The 20,757-nt window shown below is 35.0% G+C and overlaps 1 protein-coding gene across 1 annotated transcript in view; it reads right to left on the bottom strand.

Moving 5' to 3' along the window:
- Positions 1 to 20,757, bottom strand: part of LOC121312732 (semaphorin-5A-like) — a 130,609-nt gene that overhangs the window by 37,370 nt on the left and 72,482 nt on the right. The window contains exons 8-13 of the mRNA XM_041244455.1: positions 18,229 to 18,514; positions 17,592 to 17,727; positions 14,755 to 14,959; positions 12,126 to 12,173; positions 11,929 to 12,091; positions 1,630 to 1,747 (exon numbers count right to left, since the gene is read on the bottom strand). Of these exons, the coding sequence (XP_041100389.1) occupies positions 1,630 to 1,747; positions 11,929 to 12,091; positions 12,126 to 12,173; positions 14,755 to 14,959; positions 17,592 to 17,727; positions 18,229 to 18,514 (956 nt within the window). The remainder of the gene's footprint in view (positions 1 to 1,629; positions 1,748 to 11,928; positions 12,092 to 12,125; positions 12,174 to 14,754; positions 14,960 to 17,591; positions 17,728 to 18,228; positions 18,515 to 20,757) is intronic.

Below are 20,757 nucleotides of genomic sequence, written 5' to 3'. Positions count from 1 at the left end.
CCCTTGATTTAAATTAAAAACTTTTCACTATATATCCAAGCATTTTGTTGGTCTTTTTTATAGTTTCCCCACATTATCTAGTTGAAGACATTTCTAAGTCAAAATAATCTCCTAGATCTTTTTCAGATTCCTTGTGGTACTCCACTGGTTACCTCACTCCATTATGAGGTTTCTTCTCTAATCAGTACTTTGTTTTCTACGTGTTAACCACTCCCTAATCCATGTGCATGAATCTCTACTGTGTTCAGTTTGAAAATTAATCTTTTATTTGGGACTTTGTCAAAAGCTTTCTGGAAATCTAAATAAACCATGTCATAAGCTTTGCAATTATCCATTGTCGATGTTGCATCCTCAAATGAATCAAGCAGGTTAGTCATGATCTCCCTTTCTTAAAACCATGCTGACTGTCTCCAAGAATACTGTTACCATATAGGTAATTTTCCACTTTGTATTATAGTTTCCATAAGTTTCCATATAATAGAAGTTAGGCTTATTGGTCTGTAGTTACCTGGTTCGGTTTTGCCTCAATTTTTGTGGACAGGTATTACGTTTGCAATTTACTCCAGTCTGTTGGTACGACCCCTGTCTCAAGAGGCTGTTGCACGATCTTAGTTAGCGGTTTGTAAATAGCTTCTTTCATTTCTTTGAGTACTATTGGGAGGATCTCATCCAGCCCAGGGGATTTGTTTATTTTAAGAGCTCATAGTCCCTTTAACACGTCTGCCTCTGCTAAAGTTATTTAAAACTGGATAGGAACAGGTTAATACCACTCCTAACAGTTTCAATTACTGGTATATAGCTGTGGCCAAATATTTTGCATCACCCTGTAGAATTAACATATTTTGCTTCATAAAGTCAAATGAAACCTGCTCAATAATGTTATGTTAACATATTGAATTACATAACGCTATGTAGTTGCCCATATACTGATAAATGTGACATTTCAAAATCTAACATGAAATATTGTACTACTACACCACCCACTCGATATATCGCGGGTGTCGGAGTCCAATACAAATCCGCTATATATTACCATATATAATGATAGACCCATAGAAAAACAAATAGACTAATAAATACTGTACAACCACTCCCTCGTTTTATCGGGGGCATCAGGGTCCAGTATAAATCCTCTACGCAACCCGCATTTTCTAATTCTTCATATAAAAAGCAGCACATCGTTTTAATTCATACAACTGAGGGTAATTGCTTCTCATCAGCTCCAGTCTCCAATTAATTTATGAGTCTTCCTCTCCTTTCTCAAATGCACAAACCCACTGCATTGAAAGAATCCATTCACAACCTAGGAGGCTTGTTGCTAGGGAGCTGACGTCACTGCCTTGTGAATTTGCTAATGCATTACTGCCACACGTGAACACCTATTGTACAATATGAGAGTCTATATGATAACAGTATGATACTAATTCTTTGTTTTTAATTGTGTGTGTCTATATATATATATATAGTGATGTCTCAATCCTAAAATTATTGATGATGCTAAACTTTTGGCCATAGCTGTAGAATCTCCTACTACAGACAATGTCACACTTTGGTAGATTAAGCTTGTATCCCTGACCACCTGGTTTTTATCTGGTTAGTAAACTCTTCTGTCTCTTTTGGAGTATTTACCGGACACTCTGTGATGCTTTGCTCCCATTGACTCATGCTAAGACTCTCATCCAGGGTTGTGCATTTCTTCAGCACTAGGTCCCAGCCACAGTAGGGGTCCCGCGCTCCAACACAGGCACTGAAAATATCAAATGGAGAGGTCACATACTTGAACTTTCACCTCTCAGCTTTCACTGACACGTTGCATATCTGAAAACAGCTTAATATTTAATCATTGTGGAAGAATGTGACAAAACCTGGAATATTGGAGACAACATGATGTGATCCTGGCAATACCAATCACTTTTGTGTCATAATGAAATGGTTCCTACTTAATTCAGATTAAATTAAAAATTTCTCTTACCTACCTGTCATTCATGTTATCTGACTTCCAAATCACATCTTTTTTTTTTTTTCATTACATGATTGAAACTTATTTTACATTTTTTTTAGCCAAAAGCTGATGGGCAGGATTTTCATAAAGCAGTGTTATTGTATTGAACTTGTAGTATAGTAACAAGAGCTTTAGTATTGTGATTTTCAAATGAAATGTGTTAATTAAATCAATCTAATGCTTTGAAATTGAGTCGATGAGGTTGTTAATGAATGCGTTTCTCGTGAAAAAGATTAATTGTCGCAGGTCACCTACCTCACTTCCTGTCTCAACCACTAGATAAGGGGAACTTGTTAATCAAAATGCATGTTAATGAGATCAAGAAAAATGAATGAAAGCATAATTCGCAGTTGTGGAAACTACTAGCGTAGAGGGAGATGCTTCTCCCACCAGTGAGCAGTAGCCAAATGGAAATAAAACATAATGGGAATATCCATGTCGTGTATAATTTGTAAACTTAATTTAAAATTTTTAGAATTTTGTGCCGCCTCATTGTCTCTGGAATTAGTTCTCTCATTGAACCTCTTTCTAATTATATTGATTCTTTCTTGAGACCCGTTGTTATTGAGTTACCTTCACATCAAAGGGATTCTGGATGACTTTATAGGTCAATTATCGAATGTAAGATTACCAAATGAAAATGTTATTTTAATATTCCACATGGTGATAGTCTCAATGCTCTTAAATTCTATCTTGATAAGGAGTAGTGACATCTAGACATCTACTTGAGATGGCACATAAAGTTCTCACCAAAAACTGCTTTCTCTTTGAGAAAGATTTTTATTTACAAATTCAGGGCACAGAAATGGGAGCTTCATTTGCACCCAACTATTCCATTCTTTATATAGGATTTCTCGAATACAACAATATATATGGACATAATCCTTTTACAGATAACATCATCATGTGGAAAGGGTATATTGATGATATTTTCTTGTTATGGTCTGGTACTGATCTAGAACTTAAAGCATTTTTTGCTTATTTGAATTGGTCCGATTTCCTCTAGTAATTTTTGTTTGGAATACATTCAAGGTCAGTTTTCTCGACACCACTGTATGCATTGATAAGGGATCTTTATATACCACTCTGTGTACTAAATCGACTGATAAAAAACAGTATTTTGCATGCTTCTAGGTTTCACTTTGTACCACTCAAAAGGGGACTCCTTAAAGTCAATGTTTGCACCTCAAACAAATTTGTTTTAAATCTCAAGATTTTGACATTGAAGCTGTCAAAATGAATGACCAATTTTTACCTAGAAATTACCCAAGGGATTGGTTAGATAAAACTCTCTTTTCAAAGTTCAAAACATAGATATAAGTCCTCATGTGAATAAGAGCAACAAATAATTATCTTCCATTTGTTGCACGACTTACTACACAGTCATGAGATTTAAAATATTATTAGACAACACTGGCATATCTTATCAACTGATACTGTTGGCAGCAAAATATTTCAATCCATGCCCCTCTTTACATACTATAGAGGCAGAAATAAGCGGGATATTCTTGATTTAAAGCTGTTTTTTAAAAATTGAAACTGGGGTACAGTGATAAAGGGATTCTTTACATGTCGGAAATGTGTAGCTTGTGACAATGCTATTAAAACTAAAACCTTTACAAGAAATCTAACTAACAAAGAATAAAAGATTTCACAAGTCATTACCTGCACATCTGGTTTTGTAGTTTATTTAATTTCCTGCCCTTGTAACTTACAGTATGTTGGTAAAACCAAAAGACAACTACGGGTGTGCATTAATGAACATAAAAGTACCATCCGTAGGAAGGACGTACACTCGCCACTGGATAGAAATGCCTTTCTGCTAAAACGTCCCTAGCACTGAGGATGGTCATGAAACCATAACATTTGCACTGAGCACTTTTATCACTATATCATTTTTTTGTTTTTGTCTGTTCTTCTATAAATATTTCGCATCATTTTGATTTTGTAGTGGTTTTTTATTGCCACTCTTCAAATAGCAGTGTGCAGACTATTTTGGACTTTTAATTACTTCATGCATTTTGTCATGAGAATGAATATTTATTTAGAACACTTCATATTTAAATCATTCCATTTCGGAATTCAAATTTTGTGGTATACAAAGATTATTTCAGTCTCGCAGAAAGGGGGACTACTTCAATCTGAAGCAACATGGATTTTCTAACTCAAATCAGTACAGCCAAAAGGTATTAATGAAGAACTGGGGCTACCATATTACCTAAACTATATCATTAATATTTTTCTTATTATTTTATTTCCTTCTGTATTCTCTTCATAATTAATGTTTATTTGATAATTAATTTATTATGTTATACTTAAGACTTGTTACCATTTGGCTTCATGGCCACTAATATTTATGTCTATATTTACATATTTTCTGAATATTAACATCAGGGTTATTCATTTCTATTATTTTTTGTTTTAGTAGATCTAGATAAATGTAAATAGTCTAATTAATAGATCTTAAAATTCAATAATTAACGTGATGTATTTAACTAACGATTTATTCCATTGTTATCTTTGTTATTTTGCTATTTTTCTGTAACTCGTACCATAATAACATTTTACAATAATATTTAGTAACCCTCTATATGTCTATCAATATATTACTATATGAATTGGTCTGTGTACTTGTTTTGTTTCTAATTGAACCCCTGACCTGACATATATATATATATATATATATATATATATATATATATATATATATATATATATATATATAGTTGAATTAAGATCGTAAATGCTCAGGTGCTCTTCATTCACTAGCACTGAGGATGGTCATGAAACCATAACATTTGCACTGAGCACTTTTATCACTATATCATTTTTTTGTTTTTGTCTGTTCTTCTATAAATATTTCGCATCATTTTGATTTTGTAGTGGTTTTTTATTGCCACTCTTCAAATAGCAGTGTGCAGACTATTTTGGACTTTTAATTACTTCATGCATTTTGTCATGAGAATGAATATTTATTTAAAACACTTCATATTTAAAATGCTGATTTGAGATTATCTGGCATATGGGTAAAAATTGAATGGCACAGATTAAGAAAAAAAAAAAAAATTAAACCGCATTAGTAACGTACCCTCATTCTGGGGGTATAATATATTTTGCCACAGTTATTATATACAACTCTTTTAATGTGCATTTTACCATCTTTTTTTGGTTAAAAAGAAAAAAAATTACCGGAAGCCATCTATGTATATTGGTTGTAATTTATTTTCTTATGAAGACATCTACTTTTGTATGCATTTTAGTATGTGCAATTATAGGCTATAAATACATATGTTTCAAGTGCCATTGGTGTTTGTAGTTGCTAATTATTATACATGTATACCATGTATGTAATACTTCTTTATATATTTATTAAGCTTTTAAAATTATGATAGCCACCAAACACTTACAGTATTATAAGAACTTTTTATATGCATATCATGTAAGTGAACATAAAGTGCAAATCCGCAATCACCACAGGAAACTTTATTGTAATATCTAATATACTGTTTTCTATACCAAGATTTCAGTTGTACAATTCAAATGAAATCTACAGTAAATGTCAGCTGTCATATAAAGTACGCATGCAGAATTCAAATAGGCTACAGCTACAGTAATTTCTTGGTAGCAACATTATACTGGGTGCAAATAACGGTATATCATTTTATCAATACAACAAATGTTCTGTAAAGTTACAACTGGTTAAAATAAGTAAATACATTTAATTTATAGCCACAAGTATAGAAAAGGCTAAAATATGTTCATAACTACAAATATTGAATTATCGAGGTAGTCTCTAAGAAACTAACTCTGGTCCTGTCACAGATGCGATCTATTTCAAGGTGAGATATACCTTTCATTAATTAAAACACTCTTTTTCCAAGTGCAAATTAACTTCTGATAAAGGATGACAACACGGATTTGCTTTTAAATACCAACACAAACAAAATAAATAGTCACAAAAACCACTGTTCGTTAACATATTAACATTATATCATCAATCAACATAATTTCGGCGATCATTTAAAATTAAAATTAAAATAGGCTTCAATGATGTGATAAAAAGAGAAACACAACACAAATGGGAAACCAAAAAGCATTTCTAATATGTTGGCATTTTTGAAACCCTTTCATTCTACCATGACTATGACCTGTGATAACAAATGGCCATGCACAATACATTCCCTGGTTTGGAGTAAAGAGGATTCAATTAAACCCACTGCAGGAATGAGTACTGGGAGATATTTATTTGTTTAGCAAAGTGCCCTTCTGAAACTGTGGACCAAAAAAGATTGCTGAAGAAGAGTGAATCCCCTCTTAAATAACATATAGCTAACAATCATTTCAGCATAATTATTACCATTAATGCTTAGATTCTCACATTTTCCTATATGAAAGAGGCCCTGTCACAAAGACGGCTGCAGTGGGTGACCTCAAACCAGAAACCAGGAACCAGGAAATAAACAACAGTGGTGGAGTTTGGTGAAGCTGAGCGAATGGTCTCGCTCAGCATTTAATAATGAACAGACAGACAGAAAATAAAATGTTGTAAGACAAACAAAACACAGGACACGGCACTCGTAGCCAAAACGAAAAAGACAAACAAAACAGACTATACAGACAAAACATGGTGAGCTTCTATTTGAACTATTATTATTATTATTACAATTACCTCCGTCTCCAATCCTGTTCTCCACTCACCGAACACACAACCCCGAGTGAGTGAAAACATGCTGCTTTTATGCAGCTGTACCAAGACTCGATTGCTAATTAATCATTCAATTGGAGTTGCGGTACAACTGCACGTGAATTAATAAAGTACAATTCCCCATGCTCACATATTACATTTTACTTGCATGTGAAGTGCTGTGCAATCCTTGTGCTTAAATACAAATATACGTTTTAAACACTTGTGTTACACAGACCCGTTTATATCCCGTATACCAATAACTATACACCAACATTAACACTTAACATACAACACAAAATACACACAGGGGCGGGGCACTTTGCCATAGGCCCACATTATGGTAAACGTATATTTGATTTTTAATGGTATTTTTTTCACAGCATTTCTAAACATTAAAAAAGGTGAAAGTGTCTTGCACTCCTCCTGCTGAAGGAAGTTTGAGTATCTAAAAGCAGCTTTCGATAACTATTCCTCTCCAACAGTTTCAAATAAATCGTCATTAAAAAATGGACCATTACCATAACTTGCATGTTTTTCATATAGAAAATCTGAGACCAATTAAATTATAGATATATACGTTAAGTAAGACTTACTGGAATTATGTTGTTTGTGCCATGTACCATGTATGTAATGTACTTTTGGTACAGCAAAGTTGACATTTTGCACAAATAAACATGCTTCTATTTTCCCCTACTAACTACTACAACACAGATAAATCACACATTTGCTATACATTATATTATTGAATACTACTCTCACATTCAGAATTTGCAAATTTAATGTCTCCATAATGAACATTAGTTAGATTTTCATTATCATATCAAAATTGCCTTGTCTTGATTTTTTTTTATATTTGTGTAAAAACAGGAGTAATATAAAGGTATATAAGTGTATCTAGCTGCCTTGAACTGAAGCATTTGAAAAGTACAATCTTCTTTCATAACTTTATGTTTCATAATAAATAAAAAAAAAAAACCTGTAGTTTTCGGTGAGTTCTCACTGGCCCATCCAGCAAAGGCACTTCTGTGGATCATATGATCAGGATCTCCCTCGCTAAGTTGGCTGGGGACAGACAGTAATGCTTCATTTTGGAAGGGTGTGATCTTGCTCGCGCCCCTTCACACTCCTAATTTGAACGTCAGGCAATTCATTTTCATGCACCTTCACTGAATACAGTGCTGGTAAATGTAAGTGCTTTTTAGGCTCTGCTACATTATGTGCCCTTGGGCTTGATGAGTGTTTAACAGAAAGCTTTCCATTAATGAACTGCTCCTAATGACTGCTGCTGAGCTTACAAGCAGTGTAAAATGCATGTGGTGACATTTACACTGTGAATAACTGCCACTGTCAAACTGGTGTTGATAATTGTGGAAACTGACTCTCATTACAAGAAAGCTATTAATTACACGCCTCATACGATGTAATCAAAACAGGCAGCTTTGTGATGATCAAGAAATATTTACGTGAATTGTGCAGAAAAAGCTTAAGGTCAAGTGCATGTTTTTTTTGTTTTTTTCTGAATAAAAATTGGGGACTTAATTGAAATTTATAAAATCCTAATTGGTATAGATAAAGTTAACCAAAGTCATTACTTCTAATTTTGCAGTATGATGATAAATTGTAATAAAATTTCAGAACAGAAAGTAGAAAGCAATTTTTTTTTTAAATTTTTATATATTATACAATAAATTATAAATGTATGGAATAGCCTACCAAGTGAAGTAGTATAATCTAAAGTGCAAGGAACGTCTCGATTGTGTGCTGCTAAAGTAGATCCTATTAGTGGGGCAAATGGTGTACTAAGCAAATTTCGGCATTACAAGAGCCAGCCAAATTGCGTGAAAGTCACAAAAGGCTTCTACATTCATAGAGTACAGAACCTGCAGATATGTTTCATCATGGGGCTCTTCAGCACAGTGTAACTGTACTCTGACTAGTTAAAAGCTCAGGAGAGCAAGTAAATACAAGTAGTCTTCAAGTTAAAGTGTGAGAAAGCAGTAGCTATAGAATTATGAGTAATCAGGATCTATCTATATATCTATATCTATATATATATATATATATATATATATATATATATATATATATATATATATATATATATATATGGCCATTTCTTGTTGTGAAATGTAGTGGATTCGGCTAAGCTCACTTGGATGGTAAGAAACTGTTAAGATGTTGTCATGATGAATATGTAAAGTACTGTGGTATTCTAAAACCTGTGAAGGAGAAAGCTAGAAGTTATTTTCTACTGTATTTAATACTGTACCTCAGAGGAGCTCATTAAAGGGAAAGCTGTTTCATCATACTGGAGAGTCAACCCTTACTTAAAAGTGAAAAAAAAAATACAATTGGGATTACCATTGAAATACTAGTGCATTAACCTAAGGAAACCCAAACAGCAGACCACAGCAGAATTCGGTAGACCGAAAACAAATACTGCAGTACAGCACAACAGTCCTAAGACTGTAACACACTGTTGATTATACGATACAATGGGTCACCACTGTGGTTAGTCACTGAAAATAAATTAAAAAGGGAAGCGTTGTATCTAACAGTGTCCAAATGTAGTCTGACTGAGTCTGCTAAGCAAATTAAATAATTGTATACATTTTACATGTGATGCATTGCTATTTACTGTATGTAGCAGGTGTGGACATCTTCCCCTTTGGTACTCTGACCCAGGGCAGTGTTTCACATATGAGTGCTGTAAAATTGTCTCACTATTGAGCAAACTGAAAAAGGCACCACTAGCCATTGTTTGATGCATCTCCAGGGAGCCAAGAACAAATAAGATGAACCTCTCTGTTTGCTAGACCACGGATCCTCTCCCGTTACCACTGGCTATCTGGAAAAAAAAATGACTTGACTCCTCAGCACCACGAATTGCAAGGTGCCATTGTTCCTGACGATGATTAATGCAGTACCTGAGCAACGGTCTTCATTCTGGAACATTGAAAGGCTACCACTGGTGCTTAGTTGTGATTTATTTCCCTGTTAGTTCTCTACCTTGTTTGGTGGGTTTGTGAATTTTAGGATTAACTGCACACAGCACTGGGCTGTTTTTATAAACTCTCACTTGGCAAGATTCGTGTTGCAGCTCCTCATTTATCTAACTTTGTTTGGAAATGCCAGCTCAGTGTGTTAGGGGCTTAGTAAAACTGTTCCAGCCAGCAGCCTGTTTTGCTGAGTTTTAATTTGATTCCCCAACGAACACTTGAACAAGGATGTATTATTTACATTCTAAAATACAATTAGGTAAGTACTTCTTAAAACAAGTAAAATTTCTTATTTTGACTTGTAAATTTGTACCCCCTTGAAGTAAACAGTTTCTCAAACAAGTAATGGTACTTGCTTCAAACATATTTACATAACCGTAATATTAAAAAACAAAAACAAACAAAAAAAAAAACACCATAATAATTCCAGAATGGCAGAAGACAGAATGGCATAAGCCCACACACACACAAAGTATTAAAATTAATTGTTGAAAAAGAAAAAAAGATGTATATAAATTATGTTTGTATTAAAATAATAAAAAAACCAAAATAAACAAACAAAAAAAATAGCCATGTATAGATACGATAACACATCTAGAATTTGTATTTAGGACCCTGCAATGTAAGCTTGTATGTAGAACCCTGTAATGTTATAATGTGTGAATTGAGAAAGAAATACCATCGTATTCAGCATTGTGGTAGCATGCAATATGAGCCACATGATATCAAGATATTTCTGATGGTTGTATCATTTCAACCACTAGAATTTACATAACATAACAATTACTAGGTCAGCAAATCTTGCATTATATAGATGTAAATGGCAGCTGCAATTTTTAAGCACAGTGTAGGACAAACATTTGTCCCTTACAGTACAAGTGTATGTGTGTGTGCGTGTGTATATATATATATATATATATATATATATATATATAATTTTGTTCAATTCAGTTTCAGTCAAAAGAGCAGATCTGACCGACAAGATCTGATAGAGGACTAATAGTATGTGTTTGGTTAGCATGGGGTTCCATGCCTAAGGCTGCATTCACACATGGTCCATTTCAAACAGACTCTGTTTACAATATCCTGCAAGGCAGATTCAAAGAAAGCAGCTATTGATGTATTGCTCCAGTTTTTAACATAACATGTTTTGGATTCTTACATATTGCAGTGGAAGAAAGCGCTGGGGGAGCACTTCACTAATTTAATAAACAAATAATCCTGTGACGGGGTACACCCTGCCCCTCTGCGTATTTTGTATTATTATTATTTGAAATGTATGGTTTGGTGTTTAGAGAACTGGAGTTGAGAAATAATAATTGCTACGCGTGCTGATTATACACCAGCACGATACTTGTTAGTTTTGTGTTCAGTGTTCATATCTGTTTATTTTGGCCAATCTGTCTATTTTGGCCAATGTGCTGTTTACTTTCAAAAGTGTTTTGTTTTGTTTAAGTCTTTTATTTATTATTTATTTAAAAAGCAGCAGCGCATTCAACCAGAGTAATGTGTGTCCTGCATTTCCTGGTCTGACGTCACCCACAAGCCATCCTTTCCACAAATGCTTATGATTTTTATTTGAATGGCTCTAGCACAGCCTTATACATTAGGTTTTATCTTGCTGAGCACACTGTACAGTTTTTGTACAAAAAAAGAGAAATACAATAGCAAAACCGGACGATTAACAATTTTACTGTTTCCAAACAGGAACAAAAATTAAGGCTGAAAACCGACAATCTCAGTTTCCCCAGAATGTCTAATAATCGTAATGTAGTTCTCAAAGATTACATTGTATAGTTTGTTTCTTATGTGCAAAAGGAGAGAGTCCAGCAATTGTTCACCTTGACATTTAGCAAGCAAACCAGACTTGGTGCATTTGCCAAACAGACTTTGTTGTTCACACTTTACACCAAATGTACTGAACCACAGCGAGTGAGGATCAAACCCTCTAATGGACCCAGTGTGAACACACCCTAAGACTGCAAAACTATCCGATCATTTCACAGCATCAAAATAAGTTACTCAACAGGCCATTCTGGAGAACAGACTTTACAGCAGATTTTTGCCCCATGAAAAATTTGTGGCAGTTATGAAATGGTCTCATTTACCTTTAAAAATTTTACACATATCCAGTCATGCAGAGTTAGCACAGTCTTGGCTGTGCATAGCAACTCTAAACCATTTTTTTATGGGTTTCAATGTATCTGTCCAACCTCAGTGAACAGTTTTTAAAAACGTACCTGCGGGTTTTATAGAAAGTGCAGTGCATGAGAGGGATTTTTATCACATGGTCCCAGAGGCCCACAAATAGAATACTCTGACTGTGCAAAATCTGTAAGCTTCTGATGGGTTGTCTCTGTCCAGGCGGGAAAAGTTCAATTTCATCCAGCAAGCAGCTACTCACTGAAAAGTTCAATTTCATCCAGCAAGCAGCTACTCACTGAATTGTTCAGTGGAGAGAGGACCTTTTTGATGGTGCCATAGTCTGGAGAGAGAGAGAGAGAGAGAGAGAGAGAGAGAGAGAGAGAGAGAGAGAGAGAGAGAGAGAGAGAAATTAGACAAATGTACTTCCATGGTGCATAAAAGAGGAAAAGAAAAGCCTACATCTCAACTCTTGATAAATTAGCTCCAATGTTTATCTTGCAGTCATTTGGGGATTCTGGGAAGCTTCAGACAGAGTAAACAGTCTGCCAGTCACTGGACATATTGATCTACCACTGCAGTTAGCATCATGTATTAGTACAAAACAGTGAACTGAAAGGATTTTACATTGTATTAAATATTGCTAGATTTTGAATATATTTTGGTCATAATCAATGCATAAAGTCATCTGTACATACAAAGAGCTGGGCTTCATTTACAGAGCAGACAGATGCAATGCTAGAGTTCATTATAGTCAGAGCAAGAATTCCTATTACACAGACTGGTACAAGTCATTTGGTACAAGTCAAGTAATTGCACTGATGGCTTCAGATTAGTAAAGACAATGGACAATGGCAAGAGGATGCTATGAGTGACATATTTAGCCAAGGGGCCTGTTAGTTATTGTCTCATGTGGTGGTAGGATGGGCTTTCGTGAGTTGAACTGCAGGAAAGGAAAGTTTGCTAAGATCCTTCTATACATTCAGCAGATATTTGGAGATTGAGATCCACCATCCCGGTCCAAAGATCTAACTTACTGTAGATTAACCACAACTATGGATCAAGCCTAGAACCTGGGAACCATTAGGCAAGTTGGTTAAACTGCATTCAACTGATGGGATGAAAACCATTCATCAAATTTCTGTATTTTCATTGCAATATAGATGTATAGTTCCATGGTCTTAATTCCAAAAATGTTCTGCCATTAAATGCATTTTCTGGCTTGCTAATATTTATGGACACTTTTTCTTTTCAATTTATAGGTTCAGGGATACAATTGACATCCCTAATTGCTTCCACTAAACTTTGTTGGGTAGCAATTATTTTTCTGCTAAGACACAATGTAATGATTCTTCTTTTTTTACGAGAGTCTGTTCAACTCCCTGAAATTTAACACAAATGTTACAATTAATTTTAAGCAGACAATTTATATTGCATCGGCACAATAAGTGTGTTATTTCAGTGATGCCAACAGTGCAAAGATGGTAATCTCAAGCAAGTGTTTAGTACTGAGTCAAAATACACTGCATATGGATCTATAAGCTAACATTGGCTTAGATCAGAATTTGCCTGAGATTCAAGTTGAATGCTGTTGATGCAGAGTGGAAAATACAACCTGCTTTTCATTACTTTCTAGTCTGTGCTTGACTGACGTGTCCATCTGCAGAGCTTTCATTTATGTCAGGAAAAGGACGCTTTGATATCTTGTGTTGCCGCATTCTACCTCCAGAACCTCTACTTGTTAATGATGTCAGTGAAAAACCAACACATTATTTCACATTCAGAACTGTCTTCAAACAGTCTTTAAAAATGCAGGCAATTGTTCAGCTCAACAGTAATAGTGTTTTAACACCATAACAAACACTGGGGAATCCGAACTAACAACTAAAGCAGCAGTTCCAGTTTGTGGTGGTTTTCCTATGTATCCAGTCAGACATTCTTACTAAAACTGACCCATTACCATGCATTTACTAAAGTAGTTCTATGACCTCATTCTTTGGGCTAGATATTTAAGCTCTGTACAAATTGTCATTTACATTTTTTTACTGAAAGGAAAACTGCACTCAATAAAGATAGCACAGGTTTTCCAAAACGTTCATGGCTTGCAGAACCCCATGACATTATGCGTCCTGAGGTCTAACAAATAAACACAGAAATCTGTCTTACAATCGTCCCATGATGTTGAAAATTGGTGTAAAATGTTAGAGCATGAATTGGAAACAAGGACAATAAATGCATGATGAAACTCAATTCAAGGTAGTAAGTAAGTAATCCCCACTGCTTTGTCTGGTGTCATAGTCATTTTAGAGATATGTCACTCAAAGGGTCCCCAGGCCCAAGTTTGGAAACAACTAAGTTCACAAAGCTGAAATAAGCAACTCAGACATTATTGGAAACTCTGTTGTGTTTCTGAAGGGAGGATCCACCTCTAATCACACATGTAATCAAAACGTTCCTATAAAGAGCCCTCTGCCTACGCCTTTTTGTCATTTCTTTTTTTGCAGCATGCCTTGTCCAGGGTGCCTCTTGCCTGCCTGCTGGCAATAGCTTTCATAATCATTACATCACAGTTCAGCTGCCACATGAGGCGGGGGAACGTGGCCCAAAGTGCCACTTATCCTGCCCGCTGGCAATAGCTGTCATCAAGCAATAATTCAATAGTTCAGCCAGCACACAGAACAGCTTTAGAGCCCCAACGAACAAGGCCACAGGCCAAAAAGTATATTACATTTCTCTTGGCTCTTGTGCCAAATGTAATAAAGAATTTGTCAAATCAAATCTTTGGTAGACATCTCCTTTCTGAATAGTTGTTTCTTATTTGTTTTATATTACAATTGGTGTTAATGTCTGGGTTAATTTAACAACTTTATGTACAGTAAACAGCATTGAGAATTTTTACCATTGTATTCTATAATGATGGTTACCTGTTGCAAGATAAATGATATGGAAGAGCATGTCTTTGCCCTGTACAACATCCACCACAATATGCGAGAAGCGGCTATTGTCCTCCATGAAGTAGGGAATAGGAATGACTGGCTGGACCACTTCATGCATCAGGATGAACTTCTGGGCATCCTGTAGGTTCCTCTCTGTCAGGTTCATGTACACTCCATGGTCTATGGTGCCACACTGATAAGATAAAACAGGAGGAGGAAATGTTTATGTTAATATATGTAACAAGGCAGAGCTTGGGAGCAAACTGGCAGCCATACAAACCACAAGTGAGTGTCTTAACCACTATGAATAAGAGCCAGACTTGTCTGCAGTAATAGCCATGAAGCTTTAAATCTTATCTCACCAACGGGTCAGAATCCGTAACTGCAGTGCATCACACAGCACGGCCTGTTCCATAGACAGCCATAGGAACTTTAAAAAATAATCCAACACATGCACACCCAAAACAAACATTTCTCGACATCGATTTAAATCCCTTCATAAATCCTAGAGTGTTTACAGCAGCAAAGCACTGACTGTTTGGTGCTTTAACACACTAAAGAAAACGGATAAAGGTTTATTTAATTGATAACATCTAAATCCTGGTGAGGAATTGTCCTTGAAGACTGCAGCTGTGCTCCCCAGGGCTGCAGGATATCTTACTATACAACAGGATATTCATTCAAAACACATTGAAGTTTGAAACACATTTTATGTCATTACAGTATAAATAATTGCATTATTGGTATTTTTTTTTTTTTTTTTTTGAGATCCACTTTGGCTGTACTACTTACTTCTCCCAGTGCCAATTATTGACTTGGCAATTGTGTCCCAGTATCCAGCAATGAAATGAACAAAAGAGGAAAAATGGAATTGCATAATGCATCCAGTAAGATTCAATCCATTGTAAACATGCAATCCATAATCATTAGGGTTCAAGACCTTTTGCTGGCTAAGTGATCAAAGTTGTTTCTAAATACATTGAACAATCAGTCCAGCCAGGACTACAGCACTCCATTACAAAGCAGGAGAACTGCCAACATCATAAAAAGATAGCCAAGTACCTGTTCTCTTGTGCAGCTGATTTATTTCAATGTACTGTATGTGCTGACAAAGATATACTCGAGGCTTTTTGCTGTAAAGTGGAAAATTGTACAGATAAAGGACCAGCTCCCACCCAGGTCACTTTCCACGCGCAAGTCGAATAAGACTAAGGGTAGTGTGATTTAAAGGTAGAATAAATAGGCTGTACACAATTAAATCACGTACTCATTCCACATATCATTCATTGCATCTAGTTTCTTATTCTTGTTTTGTTTCCGGTTTTCATCATGTCTTTGGAACTTATTTCAATACGATGAAGATGGACGCTTGAGGACAAAACACATTCGGTTTTTACTTTTAACTTCCACAATCAGTGGATAAAGAATGCAAACAAAGAGATGAAGAAATTGTCATCATTTCTGTGTTTTTGTATGAGTACGGACATCTGAAATGCAAACAGCTTAAGGATTACTGTGCGCTCGACGCTCCTGATTTGTAGAACTTGAGAAGAGAGTTTAATTAAGCGCAATGCTATATGGAAACAATTGTTTTATTAGCCTTACCTTCCACACATGTAATTTTTTTTTTCATTTCAGGGAAAAAGGTGTTGAGGGTGAAAATTTAAAAGTGATCACTCTCTTACCTTCAGTCTTACATTGATGACACAAAAAACCTTGTGGGGAACTAACAAGGAGCATCTTGAGTAACTCTAGCTATGAAACATGCTGAGCTCAAACTTCTTAAAGATAACTATCAAGGATGTAATGATAAACAAGTAAAACAAGAATTGGAAACCACATAACATGAATGATACATGGGTGAGAGAACTATTTACTTCACACACCTTAGTTATTCTACCTTGCTATTGTTCCTCCTAGACTTGACAGAGCAAGTAATCTTTATTAGTGATTTCTGTCTCGTTGGTACTCAAGGTATCACACAACTGTCTCAGACATTTCTGACTTATCACAAGGGAGCCATTGATAGCTTTTTTTTTTCTATTTGTAGCACAAGTTGCAGTGACCTCAATCAATGTTAATAAAATATGATTACTGGTGACTATTTACAGCAATTCATTATTAAGGGTTGTGTGTTTGTATTTTTTTATGAGTTCATAAAGTATCCTAACAAGTCTCACAAATTGTAGAATTGCTGTAACATATTTGTCTCAGGTTCTTCATTGAATTCTCACGAAAAGTGATATTTGTACTTCAGATTTCACAGTAACTGATTTCTATTTATCTGATTCTACCCAACTGAAGCACTATGATTAGAATCAGTCCGGTGGGAAAAATAAACCTCTCTAAAAGGTGAGTGGAGTACTAGAGTATTTTGTGCACCTTAAAAAAAAAAAAAAAAAAAAAAAAAAAAAAAAAAACATATAATTGCTTCAGGTTTCAGTTCATACTGCCTCAAACAGACAGCGCATGTTGCCACAAGTGCATATTAATTAGTGATAAAGTCTCGCCAAACTTAGCTATGCTTTGAAGTACATGTTCTGCATTTTAAACTTGCACTCTGCATTTTGTACTTAGTTTTATAAAGTAGTCACCTTTGTACTTAATACTTGATTTACCCAGCATATAAAATGTTTTGGAGAGGTGGATATTCAATTGCATAACCTGGGAGCTGTGATTGGTAGATGTTAGGAGTAGTCCCACAATAGCATATACACACTGTAGTCTGCAATAGCATATACACACTGTAGTCTGCAATAGTATATACACGCTGTATTGCAATGGATAGCTGCTATCATTAAAAGTGCTAAACTCTTGATATTTACCTGGAAGTCAGGGTTGGGATTGGTATAAGGCAGCCATGCAGAGCGTGAGTTCTCCTGGTATTTGAATGGCCCGTTGAACACTTGGGTAATTGCACTCAGATTGAAAACACACACTGCTGAGGCGGCAATGCTGTTCCTAAATGAAAGAGTTTGGATAGACTGAGTCAGCAGGCCCACAATTCCTTCAAATCCAACAATGCTGTAGATAGCACAACATAATGAGATATAACACTGTCTGCTTGGATAAAGTTAATCAATAGATAAAACAAAAAATGTAAACATTAACAAACACATAAAGATACATATTCATGTACATAGTTCTGTATGCATGTATAATGATTAAATACATACAGTACAACATTGAAGATATAGGGCCCTATGGCTTTAACTCATGAGTTATTTAAATAATGTTGTATTAAAGTCTAATTTAATGTAAAAAATACTTTTATATATATTCAAGAAACAGCTGATGGCCTCTTTTAAACAATCTATAGAATATCAAACTGTATTTTATTCAAATAAACAGACATACTTTTATGCATTCCTAGTGGACAGCTTTATTTATATCCTGAGGTTAACTAACTGATCAGATGTTTTAATTCTGCTGGACCTGTACCTCTGGGTGGATCTTACTCACACGTTAGTGGTGAAGATCCCATACAGGAGATCAAGCTCTGGTAAGAAGAAGGTGCCCTGCAGTTCGTTGTAGTAAAAAGGGATTTCTCCAGGCCGGGAGCAGTTCAGACGGGATTTTGTGAAAGTGGTCCACGTGTCTTCTAAGAGAAACCTGCCCCCAATGTCGTTCTTACAGACTCGAGCTGCACGTGAGAAGACGGTCTTGCCACAGTCATGTTCTACCGCATTCTCCCGGAAGAAGAAATAGATGAAATTTCCAATGTCGTAAGAAGAAACAATAATGGGCTCTGAAACAAACATTCAGATAACATTAACTGGACAGGGAAAGCTGGGTAAGATAAGACAAAATAGTGGATGTGTGGCTTAGGGTTACTTGGGGTTTGAAAAGAGTTTAATGTGAAATGTGATATACTCCCTCAAGGTGATTTAATAGCGTGCAGGGATAGCTATGATAACAGTTTGGAGATGATTCAAGGCACACTATTCTGTTCACTGTGTAGAGTGTGACAGACATTAAATTACAGCACATAGAGCTAACAAATCAATGCTATTCTTATCGAATATGTATTATCATCACTTCATAGTGATGTGTTTGCTTTTTAAAAGTTTTTTTTCATAATATTTTAAAAATAAACAATTAGAAAAATGCTGCACTTCCTGCTGAAGGAATGTGTCTGACACAGGTGAGTTACTGCTGAGAGTTTGAAGCCTTGTATGAAAATCAACGGACAGTGGCAATATATAGTATAATAGGTAAAATGTGCTCAAATTATGTTGATAGCACCAAGCGATATTGTAACTTGGGTAAGTCACTCTATGGTATAACTATAGCATGGTCAAACTTCGCACCTCCAATTTTTATCATGATATGTGCTTTTGTGATTATTTACTCTATGGGGGTAAAAATGCAGGAAATCTTGGACTGGAGTGCCCTTGAAGTCAGGTTAAGAATAAGAAGCTGAGAGCACTAAGCTGTCAAATTAGAATCATTTTTAATAGTTTAGTATTGCTTATGAAAGGACAGGCTTGGCAACACTTTGGACTCAATTAACATATAAGAACCACATGTAAAATCTAAAGATTTGCTAATTCTGAATATATTATGTTAATACTTCAAAACACAATGGACTGAAGTGTCAGTATTATTAATTGTATTTCTTCACAAATAATCAGCCTTAGAGTTTAACTTATGCAGGCAGATAATTATCTAGATTCAATACTATTATGTCTAAATTGAATGAAGTCACTGCTGAGATACAGTACGGGGCTCAAGCAGAAACATTAAATCAATAAATAGGTGGATGGTAAGAGTAATCAAGCAAAAAGCAAACACTTTAATGTTATGATAAGCTATATTTCCAGTAGATTGGGCAAAAATAAATAAAAAACGAATATCTAATGAAGTGTCTAGTTGTTAGATGTATTACTGAAAATGGTTAGCCTTCCTGTCACTATCATACTGTATATTATTATTATTATTATTATTATTATTATTATTATTATTATTATTATTATTATTATTAGTAGCAGTAGCAGTTGTAGTGGTAGTAGTAGTAGTAGCATTTATTTCTTAGCAGTCGCCCCTGTATATATTTGAGTGAGAGTGCAGTTTAGAACCAGTTAATGGTCTTTGCGATTCTGTATTCAGTTAACAGTAAAAAATAAAGCAATTGAGTCCATTTGAAGGTCACAGACTAACCTTCCACTTCTTATTAGTTGTGTCCATTATCTACTAGCAGAATGCTTTTACTTTCATGAGTCAACATACCAAGAAACAGTATGATGTTGTTTTGTTATGTTTGTTTCATGGTTACAACTCATAAACTAGGCTTATTTTATAATAGGAAAATGGTAAATACTGTAGAGTTACACATAGTAAATGTGTATTTGATTTACCTTCTACCTTTCCTGAATACAAACTGGGCCAGAAAAAGAGATTAAGTCACTTCAACCATTGATGAACTCTAAGATATGTCCCTGGAGAGAAGTAATTTGCCATTGGTTTATGTGCATTGACTAAGACAGGTGTGAACACCAGACATTACCAACAATAGTTGGCCAGGGAAGGATTATAATTATTACACTATGTAACACAATTTTTGTTCCTGGGTAGTAAGTGTTATTTCCTAATTGCTTATGCCTCAAAAGTATAGAAAATGGTTATTATTCCCCACAAACTTTGCTTTTGTGACCAGTACAGTGATATTTCAAAATATCATTATTTACAATGGGAAAACGGGCAAATCGTGTCTTTTCGTTTACATAAAGTCAGAAAAAAAAAACAAAAAAAAAGATTTAGAAGTGAGTAGTTTTTCGAGATTTACGATTATACTGTATTTACAGTATAATCGTAAATCTCGAAAAACTATTCACTTCTAAATCTTTTGTAGTCATTTTTGTATTGCTTTAGTATAAATACATGTTAATTTGGATTCATATGTTGTTTTTTTCTGACTTTATGTGAATGAAAATACACACATTTGCCCGTTTTCCCATTGGAAATAGTGATATTTTGAAATATCACTGTCCT

This window comes from Polyodon spathula, chromosome 3 (genome assembly GCF_017654505.1).
Source record: "Polyodon spathula isolate WHYD16114869_AA chromosome 3, ASM1765450v1, whole genome shotgun sequence".
NCBI lineage: Eukaryota > Metazoa > Chordata > Actinopteri > Acipenseriformes > Polyodontidae > Polyodon > Polyodon spathula.
The sequence above is the reverse complement of the archived record's forward strand: the minus strand, read 5'-3'. Positions and strand labels throughout refer to the sequence as shown.